Source organism: Lepidochelys olivacea (genome assembly GCF_965140295.1).
Source record: "Lepidochelys olivacea isolate rLepOli2 genome assembly, chromosome: 7".
NCBI classification, from domain to species: Eukaryota; Metazoa; Chordata; order Testudines; family Cheloniidae; genus Lepidochelys; species Lepidochelys olivacea.
In genome coordinates this window covers 62,266,081-62,292,840 of record NC_140417.1, presented here as the reverse complement: position 1 = coordinate 62,292,840, position 26,760 = coordinate 62,266,081, and the positions used below count along the sequence as shown (strand labels likewise).

The following is a 26,760-nucleotide window of genomic DNA, read 5'->3' as shown; positions in this document are numbered from 1 at the left end:
CGTAGGAGGACAGACTATTCCTGTTGTGTCAAGTACTAACTTCGATATGAATTGTGTTCTGATGGCTGATACAGTAGCTGTCACTGAGCAAGACTGATGCTATGTTTCATTAAAAGGGGAGAGATAATTGTTTATTCTGCAAGCATGTACACCGAAGCAGGATTTCTCTTTGTAGTTTTTAAACTATAGGTAACTTCTTCCTAGGATCTGTCTCTATGTTAAAGCTATCAATTGGATTTTGAAAATGACAACGGGTGGGAGCTGATGACTACAGCTTTGATACCGACAGAAGTAAAATGCTCTGGCTAGTACTTGGCACCTCACAGCACTTAATGAGGAGCTGCTTTTATCTCAAGAATGTTGGCCCTTGCAAGTGGCATAAGATTTTTTATCACATGGCTATAATGTTACTGCATATATTCTGTCACTGCTGCATTAAACTCTTTAAAAATGATTTGCAGTTATAGTTCATACTCTAACACTTTTCTTACAGCATACAATGAAATCACATTAGATTAGCTACAACATTTGTTAGAGAACCTGTAGAACATATTGATTTTGCACCTTTTTCTGTCCATTTGTTATGATTTTTTCCCCCAGTTCCATTTAGTGGACGAGACTAGCAGAGAGGTTTTGCAGGGAACAATGACAGTGATTGTCACAAAATATTCTCACTGTTTTCATTTGTTACTGTGACAATGTCAAAGAGGATTCCAAATGGCAGACAGACCTACTCTGACAAAACAGCAGGACGGCAAAAAGGAGTTTTCTCTTGATCTAGGAAATTAGGAAGGCACATTGAGCTCAAAATGATATAACTGTTCCTATTTCCAATGTGCACTGCCATTACATAGGCTTTGCAACACACGATTAGGGCTGTTCAAGATGGGACTGGCTAAATAATAAGGAAACCTCTCCAAGCGCTACAGAATCAGGCTGTAATTTCATTCCGGGGGCCCTGGTGACATAAACCATGTTAGCAAAGCTCAAGTGATTTGTCAATGTCACCAGAACCCGAGGTGGAATTACAGCTTTACTTTGCGGGTGTTTCAGGGATTCATTTAATATTAGAAATGGAAATCTGGTGTGCTTCTGCAAACCACTAGAGGTGCTGAATTACTGTAAAGCTGCTTATCGTTGCTTAAGCTGGTAAAAGGATGTGGTGCTGCTGAAAACCACTGGAGGCAGCAGAACTGACGGTAGTGTTCAGAGAGGTGTTTCAAAATAAAGATACATTTTAGAAGCTTTTAAAATTCAGTTTCTTATGGGACAGTCTGGACAATGGGTAACGTGGTTTTCTGCCTGCAGATGGAAGCAGGGAATTCAATGAAATGTTTGATGTCAAACCCTATCAAGACAAGTTCCACTTAAAGAATCCAGTTCATTTTTTGTCTCTAGTTGCTTGGCTGAGCAGAGCTTTGAGCTACTGACACTAGGAGACTTGAGGCCTCATTTTTAGAGGTGCTTCACACCCAGAATGCCAGTTGAAGCCAATGTGAGCTACAGGTGCTCAGAAACTTTTAAAAAATCTTTCTTCTTAATGATTTTAAAATTTACTGAACTTTAGTAGTTAGATTCTTTATAGAGGAAAAAAAATACATTTCTTATTTTTGCCTTTTCCCACCTTTCTTGTCCCTAAAGCTATTTGGGAGGAACAGCCTTCCAACCTTGCATTTCCGGTTATTCACTGAGGCCAACTTTTTCTTGCAATCTTGTGGGCCCCAGAACTAGATTCCACCTCAGTTTCCCATGTCTGTGGACATGAGTGGCTTAGCTCAAAGGTTTTCAAGCCACATGATGCATTGTATCACCCTGACCACTTGGGAAAAAAAATAGACTCCCTGAATGCAGTCTTTAGTTTCCAGCAGGGCTGACACGACCCTGTCTCAGCCACTAGCTGAAGCAAAGGCCTTTGATCCAGCAGCCCACAACTCAGCCATGCTAATTTACCACTCCCAGAGAAGTATGGTAAGCTCTGCTGAGAGGATTTTGCTTCCTTTAATTTGAAAAACCATCCATGTTTTCCAGTCTCTAATACAACCATGAGTGCATTTTATGAGTCAACAGATGGGATTTGAAGCATTTTGCTATAAGGAAACTAAAAGCTGAATCAAAATTGTATACTGAGGTGTCAGGCGTATCAATACACATGACCTTTTAAAGCAAGGAGTATTGAAAAGATAGAATAAAAACTTTCCCTTATAAAAAAAATTGGGTAGGACAGTAATTCAACATCTGGCTCCATGGCTTGAGTAGGGACTATAAATGTCAAAAAATACAACTACTACCACCACCACCACAATATAGGATCATCTCTTGTGAATAGGTCATAGAAGGCTGTATCTTTCACAAATATAGTTTTTTAAAGGGAAGAATTTTTTTTAATAGATAACACGGAGATTGTTTCCAGTGGAACACAGATCAGATCAGTCCTGTAGTCAATATAGTCCACTTTCCCGTCTCTGAGGATGGCCAGTATCAGAGGCTTCAGATGAAAGTGAAAGAAACAATGTTGTGGACAATTATAGTGTAATTGCCAAAAGGGGAAGTTTCTTCCTAATCCCCATTAATGAGTGGTTGGCTCATGCCTTGAAGAGGGAAGGACTCTTCTTAATGTTTTTATCCTCTCTAATGTGGATGTTCTCTTTATATAAAATTTTAGTTCACTTTTGAACCTACTAAGTGCTCAGTCTCAATATCTTGTGGCAATGAGTTCCATTGACTAAAAAGTACACAAGTCTATGTGGGGACCTTTCAGGGGCACTGAATGTCCCTGGAACAGAAGAAAGAATTATTGTTATGTAATTCCCAGCATCAATCCTAGTGTTGCCATTAAAGATACATATAACATTTGCTACTCCCGAGAGCCCAGTATATTAAATGATTTTAATGAGAGACTGTGTACATGTGTTAGCAGATCAGCCACTTCATGCTTAAGCTCCTTCAGGACATGTGGATTTCTTATTCTTTAATTTATCAGTTTGTTCCAGCACCTTCTCTTTTGATGCCTCAATCGCTGATATCTCATCTTTACTACCAGAAAAAGACTGGCCCAGGAAAGGTTTTTCCCTACTACTATCTGAGGTGAAGAATGAGGAAAAGTAATAACTCAGCTTCTCTGGAATGCCCGTATCCTCCTTATTTGCTTCCTTTATTCTCCGGTAATCCAGCAGACACCAATTCCTCTCAGATTTTCAGCTTCTGATTTATTTAAATAATTTCTTATTTAATTGTATTTCTCTGGTAATTTCCTAGTTTCCTTCTTAGATTTTACCTGTCACGAGAGATGCTCCATTCTGTTAGTCTCCTAGGGTTGGATTTCCATTTTTGGCTCAAAAAAGCATGTGAACTTTACCATCTAACTCTATTTTTACTTCTTGGCTTAGGCTCATATTTTCTGAAGTCCTCTTTTTAGAGTTTAATGGCCCTGGGCTAGTTTGGGTACAATTCCTTGGCTGAGGATGTTGAACAGGTCAGGAAATATTAAATTATTGGATGATTTTGTGAAAGTTGATTTGCTGAACTGGGAGAACTGTGCTGCTGTTTGCATGGATGGTGCTGCTGCTATGAGAGGCAATAGGAGTGGTGTTGTAGAAAGACTATGAGCCATAAACCCACAGGTAATTGTAACAGGCTGTATGTTGCATCGCTAGGCCCTTACATCAAAGAAAATGAAACCCAAATTACATGATATGCTAAATGGAGCTGTGACAGTTGTGAATTTTATAAAGTCCTGGCCTTTGAATTCATGCCTTTTTGCAAAGCTTTGCTAAGAAATGGGTGCTGGACATGACAAATTATTGTTTCATACAGAAGTGTGTTGGATACCTTGCGACAGAGTGTTGGAAAGAGTTTTTGAGCTTCGCAAAGAGCTGCTGGGTTTTCTTTCTGTGCACAATCCCAAGATCGCCACAAACTTTTCTGACCCAATATGGATCGCGCAGCTTTCATACCTCACAGACATTTTTAATCTATTGAATGCGCTGAACCTGTCCACACAAGGGGGCAGTACAATCATACTTGAGGTGAGTGACAAGAGTGCAGCATTTCAGAAGAAAGTAGAGATTTGGAAAACCAGGCTGAGCAGCGAAACATCAGATCTGTTTCTGCTTTTGACAGAATTTCTGGATACTCACAGAATGACAATTGGCTGTGAGAGAAACAGGATCGTTGGTCACCTTTCAACTTTAGCCGAGCACTTCACGGTTTACTTTAAAAATATCAACACGGAGGAATATGATTGGGTTTGGGATCCGTTCTCAACTTTTGCTATGTCATCTCGCCATTTGAGTGCAAAAGCAGAACAGGAGCTGCTCGAACTACCTGTGCCCACACACTGAAAATTAAGTTTCAGGAACAGAGACCTTGCCAGTTTTGGCCAACTATTGCTACAGAGTACCCAGTTTTAGTTACAGAAGCAATGAAAGTGTGGCTACCTTTCCCAACAATACATATATGTGAAGCACCATTTCTGCCATGCCAGCTATGAAGACAAAGTTCGGGTCTCGACTGGAAGTGGAGAGTGATTTACGAGTTTGCTTGTCAACCATCACACAAAGGATAGATAGACTCTGCAGTAAGAAACAGGCCCACCCATCGCACTGATATCTATAAGTACTCTTCTACTCTTTTTCTTAAAGCATCACTAACAGTACGTGTTTATACAAAGTACACAGATACTTTTGTCAATCAGTTTCTCAGTTGGGGGGGTGCATGATTAACATTGCATTTGAAAAGGGGTCAGTCAACAAAAAAATGTTTGAGAATCTCTATCTTAGTCTGTGCTTCCAGTAAGTTAAGGTCTAATGGGACACTTGCTGCTATTAATCAGGGCTAGTCTACTCTAGAAAGTTAGGTCGGCTTAACTACATTGCTCAGGGCTGTGAAAAATTTCACTCCCTCTGCAATGTATTTAAGCTGACCTAAGCCCTGGCATAGACACTGCTAAGTCAATGGAAGAATTCTTCCATCAATTTAGCTACCAGCTCTTGGAGAGCTTGATTTACTACAGTGATAGAAGAACACATTCCATCGCTGTAGCGAGTGTGTATACTACAGCAGCACAGCTTTAGCACTGCAACTGTGCCATTCTAGTGTTTCCAGTGTGGCCTTCAAGATGCAATAGCATGTCACTGCACTACATAAATGCTACAACCAGCTAGGGAATTTTTGGATTGGATTTTTTATTGGCTTATATTGAGTCATTTTGAACCAGGCACAGACATAACATCCTCTTTTTTTGAGGGCTTATGCCAAAGATTAGTCAATTTGCAAATGAATATTAAGCAGTGCCAGATAATATTCTAGTCTAGTTTTAAAAAGTTAACCCTTTATATTATTTTCTGATCTCCAAACAACTAGACTGGAAACAGATGTTCTAGAACAAAACAACATGATCAGAAGACATTACACTCAATTATTAAAATGCTATTTAATATTCACCACAACCTGTTTTAAAGAACAACAATGTGTTAAAATTTAAGCCAGGAGGGATCTGAGTACACTATACAATGTATTTGATGCAGCTTGTTTATGCAACATTCTGACAGATACAATTAATCTTGTGAAAACGACCACAGGATAACGTAATAGCATATTATCTTTAAAGTCATAGAACACATTTTTTCCTGTGAGAATTAACACTTAATTAAAACACAATCTCAGGATGTAAACGAAAGCTTGAAAAGAACAAAATTTACTCTAAAGAACAATCTGAAATTCTAGACTGAAAAATGCATATTCCATCAAGAATAGGGGGAAAAAAGTCTAACCTCCAAATAAGAGAATAAAGAAAGCAATAAGTACCTCCAACAAAAGCATCACCAGCTCCATTGGTATCAATGATTTCACTCTGGTCACTGTCTAAGACTGGGAAAGCAGTCACTTCATTTTCTACAAGAGTAGGGGAAAAGAAAACATTAGTAATTTGGGAAACAAATTTGAAACACCTCACTGCAAAATAAAACAATCAACATGTGAATGTCAGTGCTCAACAACTCAATTTGGACCAAAAGGATCACACATTTAGTTTACATGTCAATTTATATACCATATGGACACATGTGTATGGGTGGTCAAACTAACTGACAGAAAAACACAAGAAGATGCAGAGACAGATGAAAAGAGAGATGGAGAAAAATCCATCCTGCCAAAACCAGGACCTCCTGTCAGCTGCAGACAGCTGATGCAACCTCTAGACTAGACAGTCAAGGCCTCAGGAAGTAACAAGCCCAATAGGGAGGACCTACAAGTATCTGCGTAAGAAAAGCCAAAATAAATGTGAAATAATAAAAATGTAAGATACAAGGGGAAAGCTAATACGTTTTGGGGTAGTAAAATACTTTGAAACTGCATCTCATTTGAAAATGTGTCTGAGGATGGACCCTAGGAATTTGCAGCCAAAGTAGATGTGGTTTCAAAATGTCCAGTGACCTCAGCCTTCTTCCTTAGTGGTTTTTTTTAGTCTCTCTCCCCTGAAGCTCTCTATCCTCTACTGGCACCCATAAAAACTATTTCAACAGATGGATCTAGAGCATCTGCACCTCCAATTCACCAACACACTACAACTGAACATAATTACACCACTTACATATGATAACTTTAGCAATCTAGGGTTATAAATTTAATATATGCCACTAATTAATCAGCTAGGGCTTTCCAGGTGGTAATGTCATAATGACGTGATAAAAAGATAATGACTACTTTGTCACAATACCTTGTTAAAGTGTAAATTACCCCTGTAATAGAGCCAATGGAAGTTCTGCCTCTGGTATTCAGTGTGCATTAAAATGGTCTCAGCAAATGGATTTCCTTTGGCAGATAGTTAAAAAAATTGCCTGTCAGCCAGCAACACTGAAAACTATCAGAGCTGTCTTCACCCTTTAATTTTTGATAAAAATAGAAGTAACATGACAAATAGTCCCTGCAATATGCAAAAATTTCAGGTGTTTAGTCTTTTCATTACCCAGCTACACAGCAGATCATAAAATGGTTCATACACAGAGTACTTGTCCAATACACAGTCATGAACAAAGCATCTCAGGTTGGGAAGCAAACACAGAATTAACAGTCTCAAACCAGGAGCCTGTGTGTGTGTGTTACAGAGGTACCAGAAGGATCCTGGTTTCTGTGAAGTGCAGTGTACCAGCTCTACTGCTCTTCGCCATCTGCTATTAAGTAAACCAGGCAGATATAATGATGGTACCTCCAGAGGGAACTGTTGGCTGGCCCACCAGAAAGGGAGGGGAGTGTTATCAACAACCATCAGTGAAAGGCAAAGGAAAAAAGGAAAAGGGTAACGAAAAAAATCTAAGAATATTCCAGTTAAAGAACAGGTTTTAGTCAGTACTCTGTGCATCCTCTCTATTTCATTTATAAAGCTATTTAGAAACGTGACTTAAATGCTGTTGCATTATGGTATTCAAGAGCTAAGCGTTTCACCCCGATAGTACTTTAACAGGATTCATTTGAACAGAAAATCAAGGAATACAGGTTTTGTATTGAACTCTGCAGGGAGAGCAGAGTGCAGTCAACCACCTGATAAGGAAGTATAACATATTTTGTTCTAGCTTATGCAAAAACAATCCATAAAATGACAAACCTGTTAAAAGACACATTACAATGAAGAAGTTTGTTTTGTTGTTGTGGCCTTCTGCAGATTTCCTTTCCCCTAACAGATATACACACACAGATGTACAATATAAAGTATATGTGCATACACAGCTGTTTGTGTATGTGTATGAATGTATATGTATGTGCACAGAAAAGACATAATGCACAAATGTTGTACTTGAATAAGCTAAACAGGCAAGGATCAAGATTAAACAGGATTCTGTATTCAAGCAAACTCACGTGAATGAAAGAACTCCCACCACCATCTTCTCTTTCTCCTCACTTCTCTCCTCCTGAGTCCTTCCCTAAGCTGCCTGTAGTACTCTTAAGTACTGGACTTATACATTTCTATGCTATTCATTCTGTATCAGATATAATAGTAGGAAACTCTGAATTATTTTAAAAAATAAATGCACCAATGACTTCAGCTGATATGATATAAACCTGCTTTACTCTCACAATTTTCAGTTTTAAATGGGTCATCCAGTCTGTTCTTCCTGCTTCTATAACTTTATATGTTTTCAAGTGGGTTGAGTCAGGATGCTGAGGGTTCAGAAACAGTTTGTCTGGTTTTGCAGCATGTACTACTTTGAAAAGAAGTTGATATTCTTACATACTGCACATGTTCAATACAGCAAATTATAAAACTTTCTCTGTGCAAATGTCTGTTGCCACAACAGAATTTAATCACTCTTTTGGACCTACAGTATCAGACTACTTCTGATCAGTATCAGACTACTTTTGTTACCATCGGCAGATAACAATAACACACATTTAAAATACACTGAAGTAACATTAAGGATCTATCTTTAACTCACACAAAATGAAGTCAATAGGCTTAATTCACTTTGCTATGCCCATGCAGCAGGATATGTGATATCTAACATCATCCACCACTGTGCAGGTCCTGTAATAACCAGGAACAATGGGGTGAATTAAGGATGAACCAGAAGCCTCCACTCTGAATTTCCTTGCTATTGTGAGTTTAATGTTACTTTAACTTCGTTTTCATGTGTGATATATTATATTATAAACCTCCCAAATCCATCATAGTGAACACAGGGACACCTTGGCTAAGTGCACTGGTCATCAAATGACCTTGCTTTTCAAAGTCAGTTCTGATTTCATTTATCATTCTGACAGCTTATGAAATAAAGAATAATTACATAAGTATTTTGAAATCCAAGTGCTACTCCTCTGGGCATAAAATCCAGCGTGCTATTTTTAAGCAACAAACCTCTTCTATGGTAAACACATTCAAATACAGGGCACCCTCTCTATGTTGCTTCTTGGAAGTTAAGGATTGTGTGTGAGTGAGAGTTACAGCAGGTGTAAATAATTAAGCAAAATTTGGTAATGAATATCACTGAAAGCTAGAGTCTTAGGGCTTGATCTCACACTAGTTTCACACTGATAAAGTTCCATTAACTTCAACACTTGATTTACACTGATGTAAGCATGACCAGAATCAGGCTCTAATGTAGTGGCCTCCTGTGCTTAAGACACCTTTATAACACACAACCTTAGTCAAAGTCAGTTCAGTGGTAAATCCTAGCTGTTATTAATTGTTGCATTATGCATATAGGACCTATCTTTTTTCCTTAGAAAATATGTACACTAATGTATCCACCCAAACAATATTTTTGCAGGTAAAACAGAGCCTGGAGGTAATGCTGCAGAACAATATTGACAGAAAAACATCCTTCCTCCCACCCTAATACACACAGAAATTAAAGTTGCCAAATAAATATAGCCAGTTTCATGATGCTAGCTGAAACACTGATGGTAGCTTCGAGTACCACAGGTCTGCCTCTAAACCAAATTAGAATCACAGATTATACGTCTGCTTGTAGTAGTACAGTAATAAACACTAGCAAACAATCATTACATCCAATTAGGCTGAGTACTTTTCTTAACTGGGTCATTTACTAGTCTCTCTTGCTCTTAGAGGTAAATTAAATGTGTAAACTTATATTTAATTACCTGTAACAGAACTCTTAAAGGCAACATGTCCAAGTGCCCTTAACTTCTCATTTTTTAAAAAAGGGAGTTTAAAATGCCATAGTATTGTCTAGCTGCTTCCTAAAATAATAATCTTTAGATACATGGGCAGATATTGATTATACAGATGCTGACAAGCTGGGACACATTCATTTTTCATTTGTAAGCTGAACTTTTTATAAAACAATAACTGTGAAACAGAACCCACCTGCAACCCCCCACACAATTTTCTTTAGATCAGGGGCCAAATCCAGATGGAAAGGAAAGGAGAGGAAAAGAAAGGACAGAAAAAAATAGAAAGAAGATATTAACTTAAGCCCAGAAATATATAAATGGTTCTGGGCCGCTGTGGTGGAGAGAAGTGAGAGAAGTATTCGGAATCAACTCCAAGTCAGCAGAGCAGAACCTGAATTCTTAACCCACTCCAAAGAAGGGTGAAAAAGAACCTAACAGTGTTTAGGCTTCCACATCATCCTTACATCGAGGTAATTAAAAAACCCTTTAAATTAGTACAGTAATAATGTTTTTTCTTGTTTTTAGTGCTGTAGGCACCAATGTCACTGCTGTATTCCACAACAGGAAAAAAGGAAACCAGTATCATGTACATTAAGTAGATACTGTCATACCAATATCAATATCAGCCCAGAGATGCCCAAAGCTATAAAGAATCCACAGGGATGGTGTAGTGCAGTGGTTCTCAAAGCCGTCGGCCGCTTGTTCAGGAAAAGCCCCTGGCGGGCTGGAACAGTTTGTTTACCTGCCGCGTCCGCAGGTTTGGCCGATCATGGCTCCCACAGGCCGCGGTTCGCTGCTCCAGGCCAATGGAGGCTGCGTGAAGGGAGGCCAGCACGTCCCTTGGCATTCTGTACTCTACCTCCACAGGTTGACATGGGGATAGTGTAGACACTGCATTGTGTAAATCGAATAAATTGGCCTTCAGGAGGTGTCCCATAATGCTCCACTGTGACTGCTCTGGAGAGCACTTTCAACTCCACTGCACATCAGCCAGGTACACAGGAAACAGCCGGTCCCCTGTTAAAGCCCCAGGAACTTTTGGCTTTTCATTTCCTGTTTGATCAGTGTGGAGAGCCAGCACAGCACAGCTGATCATGGAGACTCAAGGCTGCAAACGTGCTCCAGCATGGAATATAAAGGAGGTGGTGGATCTTATTGCTGTGTGGGGAGAAGAGCCTATGCAGGCAGAGCTCCGATCCAGCAGAAGAAACGCTGACATCTATGCCAAGATTGCACAGGGGAGAAGGGCTACACCAGGGACACGCAGCAGTGCTGCATGAAAATAAAGGAGTTTCAGCAAGCGTACCAGAAGACAAGGGAGGTGAACAGTTGTTCTGGTTCTGTCCCACAGACATGCCTCTTTTATGAAGAGCTGCATGCAATTCTCCGAGGCGACCCCACCCCATGCCAGAACTCTCCATGGATATGTCCCAGGAGCCCCAGGTGACCCTGAGCAACAAAAAGGACAACATTGTTGACGAGGAAGGGGAGGAGGAGAAGGAGGAGAATGTGAGGCTGGCATGCGGAGGATCCATTCTCCCCAACAGCCAAGAACTGTTTTTAACCCTGGAGCCCATCCCTTAACAGGACAAGTTGGTGGGCAGAACGCGACGCCGGGGAAGGCATCTCTGGTGAGTACACATTTCCAAACAAACCTTAGGGATTTCATGCTGCTATTTTTTTATGTTTAATATGAACAAAAAAAGTAGGGGTAGTGGGTATCGGTGGCCACTCCAGCTACACAGAGGATGCTCTCCGAAAAAGACTTTTTATGTGCATGGCAATGGTCCGGGAATCCTCCATGGAGCTCTCTAGGAAGCTTTCATGAAGGTACTCTGCAATCCTTTGTAGAAGGTTTCTGGGGAGGGCTGCCTTATTTCGTCCACCACTATAGGACACTTTCCCACACCACTCCAGTATTAACTCTGCTGGCATCACTGCAGCACACAGCACTGCAGCATAAGGACTGGGTCTATTCCCAGACGCTTGCAGCATTTGCTCCCTTGCCACCTCTGTTACCCTCATGAGAGTGATATCGCATAGGGTCACCTAGGGGAAACGGGGAGAGTTTTGAATGCTAGCCCTTAAACTGCAAACAATTCAACAAATAGTCCGTCCCCCATTTGGGGACATCTGGGTCACACAACCACGCTTTCCCAAACATGCCGTGGTTGTAAGAGATCACCGTGTATTGCAAGCAGCACTGTAAAAAAGGGGGGTGGGTGGAGGCTTCCTGTTTGTCTCCCTCTTCCCCCCCTCACCCGGTGCCACTTTTGTAAAAAAATATTTGTGGGGCTTTACACTGGTGCCTGTCCTCAAGGACCATTCAGATTGCTAGGGGACAGGGGGCTTTTCTCAAGTTCCAACCTGTGATCCAAATGATGTCTTCACAAAAGCAGCACCACAAGATGTCTTACCCATGCCTCATGGCCTTGCTCACCAAGGCTGGAGTAGAAAACTGACTCTTGCAATAGCCACCAGTTGTGATGTCAGTGTGGCTTGCAGTGAAGTGTATTGTGACGTGGGTTTTTTTTTAAAGAAAATAATTAACCTTGCACCCGAAACGATGTATGCACTGTCAATGCTACCCTTGTGCTTTGTATTCCTTGCAGCTGAAACCTTGTCCGTTGGTGCATCCTCCACACTGGGACAGAGACTTTCCCAGATTAGAAGGTGGAAAAAGAAGACTCAGGAAGACATGTTCAGTGAGTTAATGCACGCCTCTGAGAGTGACAAGATGGAGCTCAGAGCATGGAGTATTACACTGTCCAAGAACCTGGACATGGACAGGGAGGACAGGAGAGCATTCAGGGAACACAAGCATGCCATGCAGGAAGAGATGCTACAGATTATGAAAGAGCAATCAGATATGTTGAGACATCTGATTGAGGTTCAAGAAAGGCAGTTGGATGCCAGAGTCCCTCTGCAGCCTATGCTGAACCTGCTGCCATCATCGCCCAGTTCTACATCCAACTCCCCAAACATCGTATAGGGGGAAGGGGAAAGAATTCGGTATCCCTTTCACTCAACACCAGGGGAGGGTAAAAGGACTAGAAGGCACCCATTCCCACACCTTTGATTGTTATTGCAGTGCATCTGTAAGCAAGCTTTCCTTGTTTCTCCCGCCCAGAATGTTATCAGCCCTTTTACCCCAGGTTATCTTACTTTTTTTTTTTTGCCATCTCTGTGTGTGCGCGCATAAAAAAACTGAACAGATTGAGGAGAAAAGGCTCTTTATTCATTCAGCACAGTGGTTGGTGGGGGTGGTGTTTACAGGGGAGAAAATGCACTGGAGGGGACAGTTTGGTAAGGAACAGTATACGTAAGTGTCATATTACTCTGGCTCATTGCTTATTGCTCTGGTGCCTGGCTGCTCAAAATAGGCTGCCAGGCGATCCGCCTAAACTCCCCACTCCCACTGTAAACTTTTCTCCCTTTGTTTCACAGATATTATGGAGCACACAGCAGGCAGCAATAACAATGGGGATATTGCTTTCACTGAGGTCTAACCTAGTAAGCGAACAACGCCAGTGACCTTTTAAATGTCCAAAGGCACATTCCACCACCATTCTGCAGTTGCTCAGCCTACAGTTGAACAGGTCCTTACTGCTTTCCAGGATGCCTGTGTATGGCTTCATGAGCCATGGGAGCAAGGGGCAGGCTGCATCTCCCAGGATCACAACTGGCATTTCAACATCACCAATGGTTATTTTGAAGTCTGGAAAGAAAGTCCCTGCTTGCAGCTTTCTGAACAGACCTGTGTTCCTAGAGATGTGCGCATCATGCAGCTTTCCAAACCATCCCATGTTGATGTCGGTGAAATGGCCCCTGTGATCCACCAGCGCTTGCAACATCATTGAGAAGTAACCTTTTTCAGTTTATGTATTCTTTCGCAGGGTGGTGTGGTATCAAAATTGGGATATGCATTCCGCCTGTTATCCCACCACAACTCGGGAACGCAATTGTGGGAAAACCATCCACTATGTCCTGCACGTTGCCCAGAGTCACTATCCTTCTTAGCAGAAGTCCGTTGATGGCCCTGCAATGGTGGATCACAACAGATCCCAGGGTAAATTTACTCACTCCAAATTGATGCCCCATTAACCGGTAGCAGTTTGGCATTGTAAACTTCTACAGAGCTATCACCATTTGCTTCTCCACTGTCAGAGCAACTCTCATTTTAGTATTGCTTCACTTCAGGGCTGGGGAAAACTCTTCACACAGTTCCTGGAAAGTGGCATAACACATTCAAAAGTTCTGCAGCTACTGCACATCATCCCATAGCTGCATAACAATGTGGTTCCACCAGTCAGTGCTTGTTTCCCAGGCCCAGAAACGGCACTCAACCGTGTCAAGGTGATGTGTGACTGTCGCCAGCAACTGCAAATTGCTCTGCTCTATGTCTTCCAGCAGGGCTGCTTGCATGGCGTCACACTGTTCCACGTGGCGGCTCCTGTATTGGCTGTGTAAATATTGCAGGATAAGGTATGAGGTGTTTTTAATGCTCACAACAACAGTTTACACCTGAGTGGGGTCCAGGCTTATCGTGCTATAGCGTCCGTGCGAGTAACCAAGGCTTACAAAAAAGGCTTGGTTTGTCTGCCATTGATTTCAGGGAGGGAGGTAAGTGCATCATGGGAGGCTAACATTATGTTCCCATAACTACCCACGCCAAGATTTTGCTCCCATAAGGCATTGTAAACCCAACCCAAAATTCCACTTGGCTACGTGCACTGTGGGATAGCTACCTGCAGTGCAGTGCTCCATGTGTCGATAAGAGCCCTGCTAGTGAGGATGCACTCGGCCGACACAATGAGTCTAGTGTGAACATGCAAGATCAACTTGCTTAAATCGGAGACTCAGTGTCGACTTACATTAAGTCGACTTAACTTTGTAGTGTAGACATGGCCTCAGACTCTATCTAGTTGCAAGAACTGCAAAACTTAACAGCACTAATGAATGACTCAGTCTTGAATGTTTTTTATAGACCCCAAAGTGTTTTCTTTACAGGAGGTATGGGAGCTCCTTCCCCTTTGGCATTCTCTGTCCAGTTCACTGCTGATGCTAACAGCTGAAGTTCTGTTTCATTTTTTAAATCTTATTATGTTTTGTTTAGACTGGTACAGAAAACACTATAATTATGTATATCAGACAGAGGAGCAGGGGAGGGTAGCAGAAGATGCTAAAGTTTTATCTTTATTCTGGCTCTGATGAAATATATACCTATATAAACATATATATTTCTAAGAAAAAGTGCCCTGAAGAACTGGCTGAGGAATTTTTCTGGCATGTGTCACAATGTTTAAAGTTTAGAACTGCAGTGAATTCTGTTGAAAAAGCCCTTCCAAGTTCACAAGAGAACTACCATTTGCCTGCTAGGCATGCTTTTCAGTGGGAGCTGAAACTGCATCCACTGAACTGCCAGAAAACTAACTCCCCTAATTCAGCATGGCTGCTAAAGACATAAGGTAGCATTCAGAATTAAACCACTTTCCTGTGATCTCTGTCTGAGCAAGGAAAGGGGTTGGAGGCTGAGGAAAGGCAAAGAGTGTTAAGATTTAAGCATCACACATGAAAGAAGAAGAGCTTGATTCTGAACTTGTACAGTTTTTACACTACAGTAACTCAAATGACTATAATAGAGTTACTCCTGAATTATACCAGTGTATGATCATAATCAGGCCTGAAGAGAGAATGGATGGGTCACAGCAACCCAAGACCCAAAATACACTTTCCCAAGCCCTGCTCAGACATGTAGGGCTTGATTTTCCACTGCATTACTCCAGTTTTACCACAGTGTAGCTTCACTGAAATCAGTCAAGCAACACCAGCATAAAACTAGTGTAACATAGTGGTGAATCTGGCCTAAGACATTTATGTGGACAGACCTTATATTTGTAAATATGCACACATAGAAACTTCAGAGCACAATGATTTCAACCACCATAAATAAAAAGATTTCCAATTTTTACCTTTTAGTTTTTAAAAAACAAATTAGGTTATTTATTTACTTATTTGTCACCTACAAAACCAGAGCCTGTTTGTTTCAGAGGCATGGCGGTGCAAGCTAGGAAAAGAAGACATAGCTGACCGCCAGGAAAGAATTACTGTTTACTAAGCAGAAAACCAAAACCTTCATTTGTTTTTTATTGACTAGTTTAGTCTTTTTGCCAGTCTTTCTTTTGTTTATTGTTGTAAGTGTGCCTGATTGCTGGTATTAGTGTATGATGCTATGGGCAGGTCGACACTACGGGGCTCAGTCAACCTAAGTTACACAACTCCAGCTACGTTATTCACGTAGCTGGAGTCAACATAGCTTAGGTCGACCTTTTACAGTGTCTACACCGGATCAATGGGAGAAACTCAAAATTAAAAAAAAAAAAAATTGAGTGTAATTTAATTTTGAAAAGGAAGAGAATTATGTTTTCCCTCATATTTTCACCAGGTTGCTCCCATTTACACATAGCCCTGGTCTATACTAGGAGTTGAAGTAGAATTTAGCAATGTTAAATCGATTTAACCCTGCACCTGTCAACACGACAAAGCCCTTTTTTTTTACTTAAAGGGCTCTTAAAATCAATTTCCTTACTCCACCCTTGACAAGGGGATTAGCGCTTAAATCGGCCTTGCCGGGTCGAATTTGGGGTACTGTGGACGCAATTAGACGGTATTGGCCTCCGGGAGCTATCCCAGAGTGCTCTATTGTGACCGCTCTGGACAGCACTCTCAACTCAGATGCACTGGCCAAGTAGACAGGAAAAGGCCCACAAACTTTTGAATTTCAATTTCCTGTTTGAATGGTCACCTGCAGCTTGCCATGCTGGCCAGAGCTCATCAGCAGAGGTGACCATGATGGAGTCCCAGAATCACAAAAGAGCTCCAGCATGGACCGAACGGGAGGTACGGGATCTGATCGCTGTATGGGAAGAGGAATCCATGCTATCAGAACTCCGTTCCAGTTTTCGAAATGCCAAAACATTTGTCAAAATTTTCCAGGGCATGAAGGACAGAGGCCATAACAGGGACCCAAAGCAATGCCGCATGAAACTTAAGGAGCTGAGGCAAGCCAACCAGAAAACCAGAGAGGCAAACGGCTGCTGCAGGTCAGAGCCCCAAACATGCTGCTTCTATGATGAGTTGCATGCCATTTTAGGGGGGTTCAGCCACCACTACCCCAGCCGTGTTGTTTGACTCCTTCAATGGAGATGGAGACAACACGGAAGAAGGTTTTGGGGACGAGGAAGATGAAGTTGTAGATAGCTCACAGCAAGCAAGCGGAGAAACCGGTTTTCCCGACAGCCAGGAACTGTTGCTCACCCTGGACCTGGAGCCAGTACCCCCTGAACCCACCCAAGGCTGCCTCCCGGACCCGCCAGGCGGAGAAGGGACCTCTGGTGAGTGTACCTTTTAAAATACTATACATGGTTTAAAAGCAAGCATGTTTAATGATTAATTTGCCCTGGCATTCGCGGCTCTCCTGGATGTACTCCCAAAGCCGCTGCAAAAGGTTTCTGGGGAGGGCAGCCTTATTCCACCCACCATGGTAGGACACTTTACCACACCAGGCCAGTAGCACATACTCAGGAATCATTGTACAACAAAGCATTGCAGTGTATGTTTGCTGGCATTCAAACAACATCCGTTCTTTATCTCTCTGTGTTATCCTCAGGAGAGTGACATATCATTCATGGTCACCTGGTTGAAATAGGGTGCTTTTCTTAAGGGAACATTCAGAGGTGCCTGTTCCTGCTGGGCTGTTTGCCTATGGCTGAACAGAAATGTTCCCTGCTGTTAGCCACGGGGAGGGATGAGGGGCTAGCCACGTGGTGGGGGGAGGCAAAATGCGACCTTGTAACGAAAGCACATGTGCTGAGTATATAATGTTAAAAGCAAGGTTTACGATGAAAGAGTGTACCCATTGCTCTAGAAAATGTGTCTTTTTAAATACCACTGTCTCTTTTTTTTTTCTCCACCAGCTGCATGTGTTTCAAGGATCACAGGATCTTCTCCTTCCCAGAGGCTAGTGAAGATTAGAAGGCGAAAAAAACGCACTCGTGATGAAATGTTCTCTGAGCTCATGCTGTCCTTCCACACTGACAGAGCACAGACGAATGCATGGAGGCAGACAATGTCAGAGTGCAGGAAAGCACAAAATGACCGGGAGGAGAGGTGGTGGGCTGAAGAGAGTAAGTGGCAGGCTGAAGAGAGGGCTGAAGCTGAAAGGTGGCGGCAGCGTGATGAGAGGAGGCAGGATTCAATGCTGAGGCTGCTGGAGGATCAAACCAATATGCTCCATTGTATGGTTGAGCTGCAGGAAAGGCAGCAGGAGCACAGACCGCTGCTACAGCCCCTGTGTAACCAACCGCCCTCTGCCCCAAGTTCTATAGCCTCCTCACCCAGACGCCCAAGAACGCGGTGGGGGGGCATCCGGCCACCCAGCCACTCCACCCCAGAGGATGGCCCAAGCAACAGAAGGCTGGCATTCAATAAGTTTTAAAGTTTTAAACTTTTAAAGTGCTGTGTGGCCTTGTCCTTCCCTCCTCCATCACCCCTCCTGGTGCTTCTCTCCTCCACCACCCCTCCTGGGCTACCTTGGTAGTTATCCCCCTATTCATTGATGTTGGTGAAATGTCCCTTGTGATCCACCAGTGCTTGCAGCACTATTGAAAAGTACCCCTTGTGGTTTATGTACTCGTCGGCTTGGTGCTCCGGTGCCAAGATAGGGATATGGGTTCCGTCTATGGCCCTACCACAGTTAGGGAATCCCATTCCAGCAAAGCCATCCACTCTGACCTGCACATTTCCCAGGGTCACTACCCTTGATATCAGCAGATCTTTGATTGCGTTGGCTACTTACATCACAGCAGCCTCCACAGTAGATTTGCCATGAAAATGCCCTTACGCATGTGAAAGTTTCGCAACCACTGGGAATCGTCCCAGACCTGCAACACTATGCGGTCCCACCAGTCTGTGCTTGTTTCCCAAGCCCAGAATCGGCGTTCCACCACATGAACCTGCCTCATTAGCACCATGATGCCCACACTGCCAGGGCCTGTGCTTTGAGAGAAGTCTGTGTCCATGTCCTCATCATTCACATCACCATGCTGACGTTGCCTACTCGCTCGGTATCGCTTTGCCAGGTTCTGGTGATGCATATACTGCTGGATAATGCGTGTGGTGTTTAATGTGCTCCTAATTGCCAAAGTGATCTGAGCGGGCTCCATGCTTGCCGTGGTATGGCGTCTGCACAGAAAAAAGGCGTGGAACGATTTTGCCCTGACGGAGGGAGGGACGACTGACGACATGGCTTACAGGGAATTAAAATCAACAAAGGGGGTGGCTTTGCGAGAAACTGAATGGCCCCCTCAAGGATAGAACTCAGAACTGGGTTTAGCAGGCCGTTGATTTCACAGAGGGAGGGAGGGAGGAGAAAATGAATACAAAACAAATCTGGTCTATTTCTTGTTTTGATCCACTTCATCTATCTTTATACATCTTGCTGGCAGCAGACTGTGCAGAACGACCGCTAGCCATCATCAACACCTGGGTGCTCGGCAGAAGACGGTGCAGTATGACAACTAGCCATCATCTTCTGCTAGCTGCAGGTTAAAAGACAGTGTACTGCCGGTAGGACTCAATCGGCACGAGACGAAACAAGGGAAATGACCTGGCTGAGTCACTCCCATGTTTGCCCAGGCACCTGGTTAAAAGAGCACCTAGGACTACGTCGATGACAGCTACCAGTCATACTGCACTGTCTGCTGCCAAAAGGCAATAAACTGCGGCTGTGTAGCAATGCATTACCACGTCTGCCAGCACCCAGGAGACATACGGTGACGGTTAGCTGGGCGGGCTCCATGCTTGCCGTGGTATGGAGTCTGCACAGGTAACTCAAGAAAAAAGGCGCAAAACGATTGTCTGCCCTTGCTTTCACGGAGGGAGGGAGGGAATGGGGGCGATATGTACCCAGAACCACCCGCAACAATGTTTTAGCCACATCAGGCACTGGGATTTCTACCCAGAATTCAAATGGGCGGTGGAGACTGCGGGAACTGTGGGATAGCCACCCACAGTGCAACGCTCCGCAAGTCGACGGTTGCCTCGGTACTGTGGACACACTCCGCCAACTACATGCACTTAGAGCATTTGTGTGGGGACACACACAATCAACTGTATAAAAACGCTTTCTACAAAACCAACTTCTATAAATTCGACCTAATTTCGTAGAGTAGACATACCCATAGCTTCATTTTCCCATGGGTTATGTGCAGACCCCCACCATGAGACTTGCCAGTTTCCTCAGCTACACCTCAATTTCAGAGTGGAGAATACAGAAATCACATAATTTAAATGAGGCCATGTTAGACGACAGTTTCGTTTATGTTACATGATAATCTGAGAAACACAGGTCGTCAGGAGAGGCAGAAATGGGCCCAAGGCATTTCTGTTTTATTTGAGCATGACTGAGACTGAATAGGGAAGGAGTGAGCCCTTGGTCACTACAGAGCACTCTTGAAGGAGCTTTTTCTTCTGGAAGATTTTACATTTAATTTTATAAATATGATCAGTGCATCAGAGAAAGACTTCCCCAGCACATGACTAATTTTTTATTCATTAGACTTCATTCTCTTGGACAAAGTTCAGGAAGAAGAGAGAAAAATTTGAGTGACCCTATATTAGTGCCTTTAAATACCTAATTTCTACCTGGAGATTTTAATTTCTCCTAGTTTTGTTTAGAAGCTAGATCTAGGGTTTTTAATGACTATTTTTGTTGCTCTCATTCTGTATTTATAAATTCTCTGTTGCCTTTAATTAAGATCTCTCTAGACTGATTTTTTTTTAACAGAATGGGAGTTTGCTTATTAAGTGGATTCTCCTAGGCTTTCACAGCTTTTATATATCTATTAGAAGATGCAAGTGCAGTGTGGGCTGAGATTTGTGCTAATCTCAAAGGGCCAAATTCTGCTCTCAGATACACCCAATAAAAATCAGGAGCAACTCCATTATCTTTGGTGGAAATACTCTACATTTACACCATGGTAACTAAGAGCAGAATCTGGTGCAAAATGAAGGAGGTTTTTTTCACCCTAAATTAGTTGTTTATTGTTCTTTTGATAATTAAATACACAAAACTATGATCCTTTTGGAATCACCTAATTAGTATCAAAATGATATTACTTAATTACGGCTGTAAACTGAATGTATAGGATTTACTCAGTTCAAAATAATTACACATACAGTTTAATGTAAATTATGCAACACTATAAATTTAGTTTATAAATTATTTCCTACATAGTGAACAGGACTCATTATGATGCAGTTATTATAACAACAGTTTGACAGACAGTTTCTAGGAAGAGCACTTGAATCGTATGTTTGCATAGCAAGCTCTTTAAAGCATGGCTGTAGGATATACGCACTCATAAAGGTAACACAAGAGGATTTATAGTGCACGCACCACTATCATTTACAGTAAAACCTGAAGCTATAAAAACAGGCTGCTTGACAAAACCACAATAATCAAGTTAGAAGGCATAAATTAAAAATCTCCATCATCCACATTTACAGAACCGTGTCGAGTTTGTACCACAGCCTGTCACTTTTACTCACTCTTCCTTCAGGGTTTTACTACCATACTATTAGCTGCATCCTAGAGTTTTATATTTAAAAAAAAAAAATAAAAAAAAATCTTTTTAACCCTTTGATCATGTATTTTGAGCTTTAAAAACACCCCAAAATCACAACTTTCACAAGCATATTAAAGAAAGCTCGAGTTGTGACCATTCTAGCAAAAACGATAAAAATAAATACAACTCTTTTTGGATTACAGACCCTGTTCTGTTGCAACTACTAGTTATTCTGAATGAAAAGGAAAAAAGATAGGAAACAAAGTCTGCTGTTTAAAGCAGAATATTACTTCATGGACTGCTACAGGGCCAAATTTTCTGTTTTCATACCTGTGGAAGGAAATAGAACATATCACTTACATCTTGAGATGAGGAAAGGATGGTGGAAAAAGACAATTATGTGTTGCTTTTAATCCATCCATCATAGAGGATGTATTTGATGATTATTTATGAACAGTATCTAATTTTAAAAAACAACTGAAATGAACTCTGAATCTTTGAATTTGAATATGTCAAACACGCACTTTAGACTAATAAAAACTATCCTTTAGGGTATGGAAACAAAATGAACTATCAAATTGCCAAGTTTACATTTGCACACAGTTTTCATCCAACCCTGTTCATAATTTGACTCACCTTTCTTTTTCTAACATATTTCTTTTCACCTTTCTTTGCCACCAGTTGAATTCTACTGACCGCAGAGACAACTACTGTTGACTCTGCATTCATCTGTAGGTTTCCCTGCAGCTGAACGTAGCCTACATTTTGAGCACATATTTTGGATTTTTATGCCAACAAAAACTTTGAAGACTTTTTTCTTTTTCCATATAAAAAGCAAATGTAACAGGAGCCTGCTACTCACTGTGAGCAGTAACTTAGGGCTAGTACAAGGTGCTGAGGAAAGAACAAGGCTTCTTGGAAACAGGATAAGTTTAGACCATTTTTCTGCTGAGTGAACTTGTTGGACCTGATCTTTGAGCTTGTATTACTTTACTCCTCCATTCACCAGCTTCCTTTTTCTGATTTTATTGGTTAAATAGTTGTTTCGCTTTCAGTGGAATGCAGGACGAAACAGGAAGAGGAGTACTTCCACCCACCTTTACCCTTTTATGGGCAGGCCTCTTGTCACCTGGCTAAACAACTCCAGCATTTGTAAGAAGCATAGGGAATTTCACCAATGACAGCCTTTCTAACAAAACAGGGCTGCCAGCTGCCACTGTTGTGCCATCTAGGGGTGTGGTTCCAATCTCTGGCCATTGCCTTGCAATCTGGGTTTAAGTAGCCAACTTCTTTCCCCCTCTTTACTGTACTCTTTGCTCTCTAATAGATTTTAATTGCTATACCAGTTTCCTCCAAGTCATTTGGGGCCACAGCCTCACTTGCTTTCATTTTCTATCCGCTATCCTAAAAGCCTGCCCCACAATCTATAGATTTCTAGTACAAATGTTTGACACTTTTTGTTTCATGTTTCCAAATTTTGGGTGCACACACAGGGACTCCTTAATGGCTTCCCCCTCTCTTTCCCACCTTTATTAAATCTTAAATAAAAATCCTTGCATGATTTTTGAAGTTTCTAAGATGCCCAGGCTAATAGGACATCCAAGAAAGAATCTTCATGCACCAGCTAGAAAAATGTCAATGTAAGAGACACATAAATACTTCCATCCCACAAGCCAAGGAACATTAAAAGAGAACTGCACTATTAGTGCAACTGACGTGTTTAAGTGCTCACAGATGGAAGTTCATATTTGTGTAGTGATTAACAGTGAGCAATAGGTATTGTAATCTAGCCTACTATATTTACATAATTATTGATGTACATGCTGTTGATAAACAATGCAAGCATTAGGATATTAAATTTCTTACAATTAAGTGACTAAGAAAGCTGTTTATCGCCTTCCCCTATACCCTCCGTTAATAAAATCGACATTGCAGATGTTCATGTATGCTGCATTGATGTTTAATGATGCATGATGCTCTAGGTGGTTCCCATAACCTTGCTTTGTCTACTATGAGCTGCCTCGATTGATATGATAATAGAGAAAAGAGGTCTGAAACAAGCTGGGCTGTACTGGCACAATTTGCATAACCTTTAAATTTGCCATTCTTTGATAGCCAACTGCTCCTAAAAATTCTTGTCCAGTTGTCACTGACAACAATACATTGTACAAACACTATTCTGAAACTTGTGAGGTGGGGGGGAAGGCATGGAGGAGGAGATATTGCTTGTGGCACTTGTTTTATTCCATCAGAAAAGGTACTCATCAAATTTCTAAAGCCAACAATTTGGAATGGAGTTCTGCACTTTCATCCTGTGATCAATTGCTATTAGCCACAATGCCTGGCCCAGCATCAATGCAGGTTCACAGTGCAATATCACAGTGTCAGAGTTTAAGTGCTACAAATATTTGGCTTCACAGAACATCTTTTTGCTGCCCTCCCCCAGTTAATGGGCAGTGAACAAAACTAAAAACATCAAGTCAAGTAAACTCAACATGAATATGTCTGTAACTTTAAATCTCATCAGGATGACTGGATGTATCTTTTTAAAACAATCAGTATTATTATATTGTTATATCACCTTGCATGTATGGCAATAAAACTAACTGTATACAAACAGTTGTTTGCAGTGTTGTCATAGTCGTGTTTGTCCCAGGTATTTGAGACACAAGGTGGGTGAGGTAATCGTTTTTATTGGACCAACTTCTATTGCTGAAATCAAGAGACAGTATGTGTTAACTACTTATGCTAAATAATCTGTTCCACCTTGTATTTAGCCGTGACACTGTGAATACCTTTCCCAGACCTGAAGAAAAGTTCTGTGGAGCTCGAAAACTTGTCTCTTTCACAAACAGAAGTTGCTTCAATAAAAAGATATTACCTCACCCACCTTGTCTCTTGTCCTTCTTATTTAACAGATCTGCTTACTTTACTGACACAAATAAGTCTTTATTTTACTCCTCTGAGCAATGTAGAATGCATACAGATAGGAGAGAGTGAGCAAGAATCTACTTTGGTTCACAAAGGATCAACCAAAATGTTAATTATCAACTGCAGATTCTTCTCCTTGTGGTATTCATGTGTACACCTAAATTGTACTTTAAATATACCTCATCAGTTTCAAGGTTATTGATGCTGCTGCGTGAACAACAAAGGTCAGAGTTTGATTTCCAAATATTGGAGTTAAAGTCATTCCCACTCTTTTATTTGAAAAGAAGAAAATTTACTATTGAAACTTTTAAGTCACACTAACCACAGAATCTCACCAGCCCACTTTTAGACAATTTTCCCTTTGTAGAGTGAACCCTCACTTGACTATTTTTATATTCATGCCAGCTCCTAGGTATGTTGGTGCCCTATACAAATAATTATCTCTAGACTCCTGACCCAAAAATCAGTCAAGCAAGTCCCCTCCAACTATTTCCTTTCTCTATTTCCTCCATCTTTTTCATTTTTTTCTACTAGCCACCCATCTCTGTCTTGTCCTTCCTAGCACTAAGAACCCATTGTCTGTCTGGGCACCCTCCTCCCACAGTCTGTACCTCCTGGGAACGGCCTCTCCAGTACAGAAACATCTGATCAGATAGCTACTTCCTGCAGCGGGTTTCCCCCGAGAGTCACAGACATGCCTCCTACCCACACATCCTTATTTTGTACAATAATTTTATGGTGACTATTTGAGCTTGTGAAGATTAGAGGACTGACAATGTAAGTTCTGTCATCTACAGCAAAAGCACGACACAGATAGCTACAATTTGAACTTTCCTACAATGCTCACTCAACTATAATCACAAGATGGGAACTTAAGCCTCTAAATTGGAGTCTGTAGGGCAACTTCCAGCAGAGACTGCTGTTCTAACTCCTTTGTGATGATTTGTTATGAAGTGATCTGCTATCAAATATAACAAGGCTAAGACTTCCAAAATTCTGGAAAAAAGACTCCTCTACATAAAATGTGCTCCCAAGGTGCCACTGGTCTAAGTGTCCAGTTCTCTCTCCACCTCATTTGTAAGAGACTACAAAGCATATACCCTAAGGTAAAATGTGTTACCAAACCTTTGAATATATAGAAAGTTCTCTACTGATGAACTTGCAGGTGAATATGAGAAGTGAACCAGAGGATGCAGACAAGATACAATACATACAAAGATGAATGCAGCAGTTGCAGTAATTAAGTACAATTGAACATTTTGTTGTAAGTTCTTTACCACCATAAACAATCCCCACTAAAGTTAATAGGATTTCCATTGACGTCAATGAAGTTTTCAAAGAATTTCATATTTTTTGCATGTATTCCATCTTACACTTCAAACTTCAATAGCATGCTGCTAGACCCTGCCCCCTAACATCTACAGGCAGCCAAGAAAAAATGAGCAAAAGGTGTCTGTCACCTTATTCCAAAAAGAACTTAGAAAATGCATAGTATAAGGTCACACAATGTCATTGTGGAAAGTTTAATACCCTTACTTAACTGAAGAGTGGTCAAGGCTGCAGTAGTTACTTGCGATTACCAACAATACTAGAGTACAAGATCCATAAGATTTGTAAAAATCTAATTTGCCATCCTCCCAAAAGGTTTTTAACTTTGAGCTCGAGAGTGCAGTGCTTCATGATGTGTTCAGACTCATGTCTTCTAACACATCTAAGCCCACAGAGACAACGGATTTACTCACTGATACTAGAGTTATAAGTTCAAATTGGCCTTCATCTTGGGCAGTATGACATTATCAGAAAGCCATTAATGGTCTGAAACTGAAACACAAGCTCATTAATAAAAGCAAAACCATACAAAGGTTAAAAAAGGAAGTTTTATTAAAAGTATTGATCATGACCTAGGGCACCACAGACATTGATCTTTCTGCATCCCCACAAGAAAAAATGTTAAAGCCAACTTATTATTATGATCTATTATGAAACTTGCTGAAGTAGTTGGCTCTTTAATCCCATACAATGAAAAAAATATTCACACATAATTAGGGTAAAACTAAAATAGATTTCTAAAAAATCTGTAGTAGAATTTAGGGTAATAAGCATGACATCAGATTAATCTCACAAAATAATCACCAGATTAATTTATGTGACATAAAAGTGGATACCATACCAGAAGTTTTCATTTGTTGCTTGAGCTATGATTTGAACCCAAAGGTTGGGAGGTGAAAGACTAGTGCACTATAACTCTCAATCACCTGCCCTGTGTATCACCTTATTAAACGGCATTGGCTGTTCAAAGAGAAACAAGCTGTATCAAACGCTGAATGTTACAGCAGAATAAAATATGCATATGAATTATTAGAACACTGAATTTAAATTTTGAAATACACATTTAATGAAAAGTTTATAAAAGAACTATTGTGTATTGCATATGTATCAAATAAATATTTTCTTTTGAATAAAGATTTTATGCAGGCATACAGGAAAGCTATGACTGAGGCCCACGTACCTACTTGCCCTAAGCCAAACACAAGGTGAAGAACCATTCAGCTGAACTCTATTGGGCAGTGCCCTT

General features: G+C 41.3%; 1 protein-coding gene across 5 annotated transcripts in view; it reads right to left on the bottom strand.

The window, feature by feature from the left end:
* The window catches only part of ADK (adenosine kinase), a 549,228-nt gene that overhangs the window by 25,543 nt on the left and 496,925 nt on the right, over nucleotides 1–26,760 (bottom strand). For all 5 annotated transcript variants that reach the window (XM_084634813.1, XM_084634817.1, XM_084634815.1 and 2 more), the window contains one exon: nucleotides 5,806–5,892. In XM_084634813.1, the coding sequence (XP_084490939.1) occupies nucleotides 5,806–5,892 (87 nt within the window). The remainder of the gene's footprint in view (nucleotides 1–5,805; nucleotides 5,893–26,760) is intronic.